The 10,690-nt window shown below is 47.0% G+C and overlaps 4 protein-coding genes across 4 annotated transcripts; all 4 read right to left on the minus strand.

Moving 5' to 3' along the window:
- Positions 1 to 2,375: 2,375 nt before the first annotated feature.
- Positions 2,376 to 3,262, minus strand: BDZ99DRAFT_523786 (uncharacterized protein; the record flags this gene model as incomplete). The annotated part of the gene is made up of 2 exons (XM_033725835.1): positions 2,376 to 2,551; positions 2,596 to 3,262. 2 exons carry the CDS (start codon positions 3,260 to 3,262, stop codon positions 2,376 to 2,378), a joined length of 843 nt encoding a protein of 280 aa, XP_033573292.1.
- A 682-nt stretch (positions 3,263 to 3,944) lies between these two features.
- On the minus strand, positions 3,945 to 5,115 carry BDZ99DRAFT_394372 (uncharacterized protein; the record flags this gene model as incomplete). The annotated part of the gene is made up of 3 exons (XM_033715888.1): positions 3,945 to 4,136; positions 4,413 to 4,439; positions 4,492 to 5,115. The coding sequence occupies 3 exons, from the start codon at positions 5,113 to 5,115 to the stop codon at positions 3,945 to 3,947; spliced, it is 843 nt and encodes a 280-aa protein (XP_033573293.1).
- Positions 5,116 to 5,451: 336 nt separating this feature from the next.
- On the minus strand, positions 5,452 to 6,589 carry BDZ99DRAFT_93668 (uncharacterized protein). Its single transcript, XM_033729047.1, has 2 exons — positions 6,104 to 6,589; positions 5,452 to 6,045 (listed from the first exon to the last, which is right to left on the minus strand). The coding sequence occupies exons 1-2, from the start codon at positions 6,428 to 6,430 to the stop codon at positions 5,788 to 5,790; spliced, it is 585 nt and encodes a 194-aa protein (XP_033573294.1). The 5' UTR covers positions 6,431 to 6,589; the 3' UTR covers positions 5,452 to 5,787.
- Positions 6,590 to 7,700: 1,111 nt separating this feature from the next.
- On the minus strand, positions 7,701 to 8,226 carry BDZ99DRAFT_523789 (uncharacterized protein; the record flags this gene model as incomplete). Its single annotated transcript, XM_033725836.1, has 2 exons — positions 7,701 to 8,017; positions 8,067 to 8,226. 2 exons carry the CDS (start codon positions 8,224 to 8,226, stop codon positions 7,701 to 7,703), a joined length of 477 nt encoding a protein of 158 aa, XP_033573295.1.
- Between the last annotated feature and the right edge of the window lie 2,464 nt (positions 8,227 to 10,690).

Below are 10,690 nucleotides of genomic sequence, written 5' to 3' on the forward strand. Positions count from 1 at the left end.
TTTACCATCGAAAGCAGCGCCAGAAGTTCTGGCTCTGCAAGTACTGCCACATACACAGAATACCTAGCGGCGAGTTCAACGTTGAGAAGGCTACTTTGTCAGCTATGGCTCACCTAGGGCGGCAACAGCGTGGCCACAGGGTTGATAAAGATGGCCAGATCAACTTCTCTACTCCAAACCAGACGTCAGTGTTGGCGACAATGCAGTTCCAGGGCATTAATGTTCCACAGGACGTGGCCAACAAGCTGGCGGACAGCTTCAATCGGGCGAAGTTTCTACGCGCTGTTTAACACTGGGTTGCTGATGATAATCAGGCTTTACGCGTTATTGAGAAGCCTGCCTTCCGCAGCATAATTGCTGCTGCTAGACCTATTGCTAAATTAAGCCTATAGAAGACCTATTATACACTCCGAGAATCTATTATAGCTAAGTATAATTCCTATATACCCGCTGTAATTAAACACCTCCAGCAGGCAACTAGCCTTATCTATATATTATTTAATAATTAGACTTTAGTTAGCAATAAGTGTGCGCTTACTAGGATATATATATATTATCTAAATAAGAATAGCCGGCTAGAGGACTACTTATTAGGCCTGCCTGTTCTTCTAGGCCAGCACTTAGGCAAGAATATTGCGGAGATAGTTAGCTTAATATTATAATTATTTAAAATTAATACTAAGCGCCTTAGCTATTTTATACTTAATAATACTATAAATAATAATACTGCTTTAATAGTAATAGCTAATAAGTTTAAGTTTAGCATCTCCTAGTATTAGTTATATTATACCTGCTATATTCTTAACTTAGCTGCCTAAGCAATTATATAGGGTAAGAATAAAAAGGTATTTAAAAGTATAGATATAAATATATAGGTAAAATTACATCTCTAATTTTATTACTATTCTATATTACGCTAATAGTAATATAGGAAAAAGAACTGCTAATAGCAGAGTAGAGGAAAGCCGGGCCTATTAGGGTGCTATTTAATATTATATTATCTATTAGCGCCTCTTTATAAGCCCGAGAGCTGTTTATTAAGCTGCAGGCAGAAAACTTAAAGCACTGCAATAAATTTTATAAACTAAAGAAGCTTATTAAGCCTATTAGAACTTAGTAGAACTTTTACTATAATTGCTTTAAGTGCGCCTATAAGCTCTAAGGCCCTTTTAACGCGTATATATATATAAAGCTTAAGGAATATAATATTAAAGTAGTATTTTAGTATAAGAATATAAAAAAGAAGAAACTGCGGTGCTTTATTAAGAAGTAAGGGCTAAATACAGGTAATTAGGTAATAATTATAGAGTATAAGCAGCTGCTTAAGCTATTTAAAAATGCAATAATATAGCTATAGGGCAGAGGTTTAGCTAGTAGCTATAGAGCTATTTAGGAAGTTCTTATTATATTTAAATAGCTACTTTTAGCCTTTAAAAAGCAGAAGAAGAGGCTTAAGGCTATTAACTATAAGAATTTAGATGCACCTAAAGATTACTTAGTTATTAATATTAACGCCGCCTATAAAAAGCTTGCAGATTACTATAGGAAGATAGAAGATACCTTTATCTATTTTGCAGCTATAATACTTTATCTAGTATATAAACATGTGCTTAAGGGGCTATAGAAGGTGCTAAAGGATTATAATATAAAGCGCGATAGGCTATATCTATATAAGAACTGGCTTTTAAATAGCTATAGCTCCTTCCGGCTGCTGTGGCAGGCATATAAGGATAAGGTGGCTGCAAAGGCTGCTGGCGCAGTATCTCCTACCTTGTCTCCTAATATAAGGCCTGCAAAACGCCGTTGAACAAGCCCTATAAACGACCGAGCAGACTTCCTTAGGAACTCTATAGAGGAGGGCAAGCAGGAGATGGAGGAAACTGTTAACGACGAGTACAAGAGGTGGAAGCGCGAGCCAACTCTGAAACAGGACAACCCACTAGCGAAGGACCCTATTTAGTACTAGGTTATCACAAGAGATCGCTATTCTATTCTAGGCCAGCTAGCCCTTGATATCTACTCCATCCCAGCCTCCTCAGCTAATTGTGAGAGAATTTTCAGCGAACTTGGCGATCTCCTGGGCGTACGACGCCTTAATATAAAGCCTGAGTTACTTAGTGCTCTGCAATCTATACGCTCCTGGCGTCGAATTGGCATCAAACCTCCTAAGTAGTAATCAACTTATCAATCAATCTATCAATCAAACCAATCAATTCAACTTGGGGGTCAAAAAGTATCAATCTCATCAACTCAACTTGAGCATCTCAGAAATTAATCAAATCAAATCAAATCAATCACAGCCTGTTCAACGAAGCAATCAATCAACTTGGAGACGTCAAAGTTGATTGATTGATTGATCCCCACTCTGCATTGGCCTATTCAACTTCATCGTCGGTGTCCCAGTCCTCATTCTCTCCGTCATAGTAGCATCCCTCGTCAGCGCTATTGTCCGACACCCAGAACTCGTTCTCAGAGAAACAATTATGTCCTACGCTCAATGTACCTGGCACTTCGCTGAGATAGCTCGCTGCATCTGGCGATTCGTCATGCACTGATTTCGTTAGCTTCGTAGATCGTGGATTACTGAGAACTTACGGCTAAGTCTATCCATGATCTTTGACAGGTCAGAATCTTCAGCTTTCGGAATAGAACTCTGACTGAAGTTCTGAAAAGCGGGCATAACAATGTCTTCGTACCAGTTCTCAGACGCAGCAAGCTCGTCCCACTTCCAGTGACTAATTATCTCATCCTCTGTGACTTGCCAGAGACAAACATAGTGGTCGATGCAGTATTGGTCCTTCTTGCCGTATGGATTCGAAATGTCGTAGTGCTCCATTTCAGCAGCGAGGTCCAAGATAGGCAGTCCGTTACTTATACGAATACTGGGGTCTATGGCTGTGAGAGTCTGGTCTCCCCTCCTCAATTTTCTCCATTCCGCCAACTCATTTACTGCTGCTGGCGAGCTTGTAAATGAGACGAAAGGTGTTGGCATCCAATCTTCGTGGTTGATGTGCGTGGCTAAAGAAGTTCGCCGAGATTCGATGTTGTCAAGACGTTTGTTCGGCGCTCTGGAGTTCATTTTATTGTGTTCGTCGGGCTGACTCCCAGAAAACGTGTCCCAAATTCTTAGAAGTGGCAAGCGAAACGAATGGGACCGATTATGTCGCCACGGACGCAATCGCTCTTCCGTTGACAAGTCTGGTGAGGCGCCATTCAATAGATCGAAGACCGTGAATTTATCGAGAATGTTTTCCTTGGCCATCATGAAAGAAGACCTTGTGGGCTTTGAAGGTTGCGGGAGGTGATCTTTCATCAGGCTGAGTACCCGCCCTGGTAAGAAGGGTTCGAGCACCTGCATGCAACAATATTCGTGTCAATCTATCATTGGTGCTAAACTGAAGTTACTCGCGGTGTTTGACCTTTTACCCTACTTGGAATAGCGGATCTGATCTCTATGGCTCACATGATTTCTCTCTGAGAGGAGTTCAACCCATTTATCATGTATGGTTCAGTGACATGACTAGTAGTTTAAAATGACTAGCGATGATCCTTGATGAGACCGGAGAGTTGTCCGTGCTAATTAATTGGTAGGCGGATGGCTGCGGAAGTTTAACACTATCTATAGCGAACGACAACCGGCCAACCTATTGATCTAACTCGGAAGACGGCACCCATGTTTGCCAAGTAACCCCGGTCGTAACTTAGTCCCCCCATTGCGGGGCAATCGATCGACGATCGATTGCCCCGCAATGGGAACGCCCGCCGTGGGTCGGCAAACTCTAAGCTTGCCCGACCTTGATCGATGGCGACTTCTTTCGACCCACTAAAAATAATTTCTATAATGTTCAATTCGCGAAGAAAGCATTGACCTTACAGCAAACGAAGCAGCTATAGCCCCCAACCACTAGCATATCGACCACGATACAAACACTAGCCTACGCCTTTCACAAGCTCTCTCGAAAAATCTTCCGAAGCAAGTGTCTCAGGACAACACTGCTGTCTTCTTGACCGAACGTATTGCGAAATACCTTACCCGTCTCCTTAGTATAAGCTCGCAGCTCTGCCACATTGCGAAAGGTCTGGACTCTTTCCTCGGAATTTTCACGTCTTCGTCCCCATTCAATCAAATCAACAAACTCGGGTTGCAGCACTACAACCTAGGGTCAGCAACTCATATGCAGTAACGTATCAGGATAGCATGCTGATACAGGAGGAAGTAACAGGTAGTGCAACAGCAGTGCTGCAGCACGGTATCAGTACTGTATCAGGAAACAGGATGAATCAAGTAACGCGTCAGGAAGAGATACCACGTTATGCCCCCCGGGGCTGGCCCCCCTCCTTCCCCTAGTATATAAACAACGAGCTAGACACCCATAGAAAGCAGAGTTCACATCAATTTCAACCTGAGTAACAATATTGACATGTGTCCTTCGGACAGACTATAATCAGGATCAGCACGCATATTTAGAGTTTCGTATAATGAGCTCATACTTCCTCGCATTGCTCGCATGTTTGCGGAAGCGGCTTCACACCAATAGCACGACAAAGCGCATGCCACGCAGTCAAATCGTCCTCTGTCCCATACCACATGCGCAATTCGCTCTCCAACGCATCTTGGTATCTGTTCCAGGCATCGTTTGACGCAATGTCGCCACGTCGCCAACCCTCGTGCTCTCGCAAACAGGTGTAGGACGTTGCTGGTGGTAGAGAAGGATCATACTCGAAGGTCCGGAAAGAGAGGAATAATACATCCAGAGGGGTTTTAGAAGCCTGTCGGTGATTGTGGGAGTCCCTTAGATGCTGCTTTAGGGCTTCTTCGCTGCCGAAGGATCGATCGCAAGTGTCGCAGCCGAAGGACGGAGCATGCGCAGGCGAGTCTCGCATGTGCTGTTCTAGAGCCTCCTCGCTATCGAAGGATCGATCGCAGTCGTCGCAGTCAAAGAGTGGAAGGTGAACGGGAGAGTTCCGTAGGTGCTGTTGCAGAGCCGTGCCGCTGCCGAAATAGCGTTCGCAAGTTGCGCAGTCGAAAGCATGTGCGAGCGAGTCTCGTTTGTGCTGCTGTAGAGCCTCGCCGCTGCCAAAAGTCTGGTCGCAGGGTACGCAATTGATAGCCATGATGACAGGAATGAAGTTAATACCGCTTATATCTAAGAACTATGATGTACATATATCAGACTCGGCGCAGAGGCGATGAGTCAAAGTGTCACCGTTCCAAGGAGCTGACTGCAGCAATGTTGTGTAACAGAGACACTTTATTTGGACCTCAAACTAGCAATTGATTTCGCTTCTGAATGGACATACTATCATTGGGGGCCCCGTCGTGTTGCTACCACCACTTCCTTCGCCATCTCTACATCCCTCTTCCAAGGGTGTTTGTCTCTCGTCGATCAATGTGTAGGTGAGACTGCAGCTATATCGCGTATCGCGGCGTTTAATCTTTGCGAGGTGGGGTAGAGGCTACGCAGCACCCGCTGGCGCTTGGCAGTGGAGAGCGCATCGCCGTGGCCGGCCTTATAGTCGACCCAATAACCCGGCGCGCAGTAACAGGGCCTTGGTCACATGGCGGCAGGGCGTGTAGGTGGTTAAACACAGCTTCGGCATGCGTGCGCTTGGAGGAATACCGGGCGATTGCCATAAGCGGCGGCGGTGGGGAAATGGTCCGCGAGTGTTGAGTGATGTTGATGTTGTTGATGATCGCAGTTCCACAGTAGCAGCGGCAGTTGCCGGGTTAGCCTCGGATCCCGAAATGCCAAGACTAATACGTAGCTGCTGGATGGTAGGACTTCTTTACCACGACTTGCTGAGCAGGTTAGAGCTAAGGCTTGCACGGTTCAAGAGAGGTGAAAATGCGGCCCGGAGGACCGATGTGGTGATATATAGAGCTCTGAGGTGGATGCACCTCCACTTGTTGCTTGCTCTGCAGCTTTTAATTATCTTGCTACACCCACCCACCAAATCGGAGGTTACACTTCCTGCATAGATCTCCGGCGCGGAGCTATCGTAGGTGAGGCTGCTGGCCGTGCAGAGGATGCCTCGCGACGAGGGCTTAGAGGAGGCGAGAAAGCTGTTAACAATAGAAACCGTGGATTCGCGCTGCACCTACAGATAGGCTTGAAACCGTGCCGCTTCCAGGAACGCGTGCACTGTAGAGTACCTCATCTTCGGCGTGGCCGGGAGCACGAAGCTGAAGAAGGGCGTGAGGAGCCTCACGTCTGTGATCGAGTCCGCGAAGCCGATTATGACCTTCAGGGAGAGCTGGAACAGGACCTCCCACGAATTTCGAGTTTATGCTCTCGGGGGTGCCCAACGACAGGCTGCTCGTCACCGAGCTCAGGCGCATGAAGCAGCCCACGGTCGACCTCTTGTGTGCAGATATAACCCCGAACGTCACCGACAACGGGTCTCTGGTTCCCATCGCGACGGCGCACATAGAAGAGGACGTGTGGCCAGGGGCGTCAAGCAGTACGAGATCCTGATAATCAGCTCGAGGCCGAGGGTGCTTAAAAAGCTACCGAACCCTATGGAGGTGGTTAGGATTACGGTGTCCGGGGACCCGCAGGTGAACGGAACCTTGCTCAACATCACCGTCATGTTAGTGGCCACGAGAACAAGGATGTACGAGATGGCCTAGTCCAGGATCTCGATGAACAGGAAGGCTATCGTGAGCTTCGGCGCCGGCAGGATCCAGGAGTGGAGGCAGATGGTGATCAGGAATTTCTCCTACATAGTGGTGGACCTGGAGATCGCCGTCAGCGTCCTGACGACCAAGGGCATGTGCTGCATGATCGTCGCGAGGACCACTCCTTCCCCCACGTCCTTCCCTTCGGGATGAGCATCGGCCTGATTGAGGTGGACAGGTAGTGGTGCTTGAGGGCGGCGATGTGACTGAACCTGAGCAGACCCATGATTCCTGACGGTCCTCACGGTCCTATCCTTCTCCGTCACCGTGAGCGGCTTGCCCTTCAGTAATACGTGGAGCTTGGACCTAACCCTCTGCTGGTCCTCGAACGACAATACGCTCGTGCCCGTGGGCCTCTCTAAGGACCTGAACGACTGTATCGACTTGAACCTGTCTATAGTTGACACTATCTCCCTAACTAGACCACGTTCGGCTTGTAGCACATCCCCGTGCGCTCGTCCAATCTCAATCCTGTTGTTGCAGCCAATAATCCTCTAACCAGATGGCAGCTCTATGTTTTAAAGAGAGGCTTAGGAACGCATTTGGGCTTACCTGGCGCTGGAATAGCGAGAGCATTGGCGCTGGCAGCCAAGATGGCGGCGGCGATAACCGCGGTTAACTTCATATTGGACTAGAGCGATGGTGTTAAGGGCAGGGAGCCCGAAAGAATTCTTCTTCGTGGACTGTAATAAGTAGTGTGAGGGTCCGAAGGAGAGACTTTGTTGACTTGGATCAAGCAGTAGTTAAGGGGTAGGGTCGATATTCACTCTGCCCACCGACTTCTCGGTCTCGCAAGGCTGCGAGCCCGAAGATGCCCGACATAGAACTCGCCTTGGCGACCGAGACTATCACCCCCCGTGTCAGCTCGGAAATCACGAGAAAGCACGCCTTGCTTTCCGGGTTTTCCACTACGTCACGATGAAAGCGACCCTTACGAGGAATATACTGTAACGACTAAAGTGTCTCTGCACTTTGTCTTGCTTGCCACTCTGCTAGCTCTGATTACTACCATCCCTTCTGATCATAATCCTGGAGATCGCCATATTTGTTTGAAGAGAGCTGGGAGCCTCGAAGCATACCAGCGGTTGGAGTTGGAGATGGGCTTGGACTGGTCAATCCGCAAGTATTCCTGGAGGCTGAGATTAATCGGAACTCCCTTCGGGCCTTCGAAAACAGGCCCGTATCGAGCGTAGTTTGGATGATTGAGAGTCACTGCGTACGGCCGAAGGTTCTTTGGAATAGGGTGCTCGCATTCGGTGGCGTGCCTCCATCGGCGCAGGATGTTATGTAGTTGACGGATCAGGCCCAAGTTCACCTTTCGATTGAGGTTGTCTTTGACTGTTTATTATTAGCATGAGGAAGCCAAAGACAACAAGAGCATACTTACTGAATTGCCATAGAACCTCATGCTCCGATATGCCTTCGGCCTCCTGCAAACGAGTGAGGCGGCGACCACGGCCTGGGTCCGGCGGATCATCGCCTCCACCTCTAGGGCCTCTTAGAAGACCAGAAGCCGTTGAGCCAGGACGAGTGTCAACTGTTGCCATGTCGGGAGAATGGAAGTGAAGCGAGAGAAAGGCTCGATAGAAGATTGTTAATGAGTGAGAAGAGGAAGCTCGAGGAAGTGTTGGAGTTGAAGCTGAAACTTACTTAAGAAAGTGGAGTGTAGAAGGGCGTAGAGGCGCTGCGTAGCTCTCTTTTGAATCACTCCGCCATCTTCCTCGACAGCTTATCGCATTACCAGCTACCTTGCCAGATCACCAACGTTCCGTTAGATTACGAGGAGTCTCATTTGATCTTTCTTCTGCATCTTATTGGCTCCTCGCCACGTCAATTGCTCATCGCAAGATCGCGAGCCCGACCTAATCCGGTGTTTGTGTCACCTTGTGAGCGCCTTCTATCACGATAACCTCCCTTTCCCTCCGATTCTACCCCGGAAACCTGCTCAATAGCCAGTAGAGTACTCTGCTGGCCTATCAAGCATAAGCGCTCCAATTGATATCTCATTTGCGGAGGAAGTTCGACAGATCTTCGGCATGGAGTTGCCTCGCTCGAGAATGATTGAGTTATCTGTTTAGGTATCCAGCAGCTTTGCAACATTAGGGTGCGAACCGAGCCGCTGATACACTTGACGTTCAATTTCACCCGCGTCACTGTCGTGAAACTCTCTCAGGAAAATTGTACCGCATTCGATAATACCGTGTTTTGGTGTGTTTTGGTCGGAGATTGTAGTTTTTCGAGGCATTTAGTAGGAAGCACCCATAGGAGTGAAAAGAAGGACAGAAAGGATCTCGCAGCGCACAGGCATAGTCCTGGGTTGGACGCCATTTGATGTCTGGACGGGAAGGGGCGTTCAAAGGAAGTTCGGGAGGCGAAGGGAAAGAGGAACGTGTTATTAGACCACAGGGCGGCGATAAGAACTCGAGAGAAGCAGTCCGGAGATGACTGGAGGAGAAGAAGAGCTTGTCGCTTATCTCGCCAAGATTCGCTAAGCCCTTTGCAGTCCATGTCTCTAAAAAAGCCGAAGTTATTCCAGACCAGGCTCTGGCTTGGTGTCCGCGCATCGCAGCGCTTGACATCAAAGTCGTATTCACCCTCAGCCGTACCTCTTCGAAGCTCAATCGTTAATCGTCCACATTTGGGATCTTCTGTGCCGATATAAAGACGTGTCTCAACTATAACTATCTGCTCAATCGTCGGATAGAAGTGGCGACCGGCTCGTGCACGCTACCACCTTGTGCACGTTTTCTCCAACCCATTAAAATTAGATTATACAGCAACGCTCTTATATAATAAGCTATAAATTAAAACTTATATATTAGTATATGCTAGAATTACTATAGAAGAGGTTTCAATTAAATATATTAATTATTTCTGGAGTAACTAGGCTTAAAACTAATAGATTTAAATCCTTTAATAACTATATATTTTTATTAAATATAAATAAATAAAAGCTATAATTAAGCTATATAAAAGTATTACTATATAACTACTATATAAAATAGTATATATAGTAATTCTATTAATAAATATTATAATAATTAAGAACAAAGTTTTTGCTAAGTAAATATTCTAAATTAAAGTACTAGATATTTATAGTGTCACGTCGTTCCTTAGCATTCTCTTGGTAGTCATCGAGGCTGCAGGTCATCACGTGCACGGACGTCACGTGATCGCGGGCCGAGGGTTCTTCCGCCGCCCGGGGTTCTGCCGGCGCGCGCTCAACTACATAGCAGGCTCGTGGCCGGAGCCTCTCTTCTCTCCACGCAACTGTAACGGGTCGTCTCTTCTACACCTTCCAAGTGTCACACACTAAGGCAGGGTATAGGTCAAGTCGTCGTCGGGGTGCAATAGTCTTCAAAAGGTGAGGCAATAATCAATCAGGGTGCAAGACGGGGTTGTTACTTCCAATAGGTAGTATTGAAGTCTTGAGTTGAACACGAGGTTCCTATCTATGCAAAGGAGCGTCCCTATATACGAAAGCTCCGTCCTAAGAAACCTCCTGCTCGTATGGCTCGCGGCCTCGAGCTCCTCGAGCCGCTCCTCTGGCTCGCAGCCTCGAGCTCCTCGAGCGCTCGCCTGGCTCGCGCCTTCGAGCTCCTCGAGCCATCACGTGAAGCCCTGTTCCCGTGATGTCCCCCTAGATCGTTCCCATCCACCAACAGTCCGTGGTGGAAGGCAGGATGCCTATTTGTCTGACACGTGTTCCCCTTGGTTCCGTGACCTGGTCCTGCGTGATTAGCCCGATCTGTCTGTCTGTTTCCGCGAGTGCCTCTGCGCTCGGGTAGTTCGTATTGCGGGTTGTAACAGCAACCTCGTCAATAGCAATACAACCCTTTTCCAGCCACGGACCTGACATATAGTTATAATTAATAAATTATACTTTAATAGCTTTATATTTAGTTAAGTAATAAAAATATAGCTTTTATTATTTAAAATTACTTTAATATTATATATATAAGTAAGTTTATATAAAAAATTTTAAACTATAATAACTTTTTATTATTTATA

The sequence above is a fragment of the Mytilinidion resinicola genome, assembly GCF_010093595.1.
Source record: "Mytilinidion resinicola strain CBS 304.34 unplaced genomic scaffold BDZ99scaffold_16, whole genome shotgun sequence".
Lineage (NCBI taxonomy): Eukaryota > Fungi > Ascomycota > Dothideomycetes > Mytilinidiales > Mytilinidiaceae > Mytilinidion > Mytilinidion resinicola.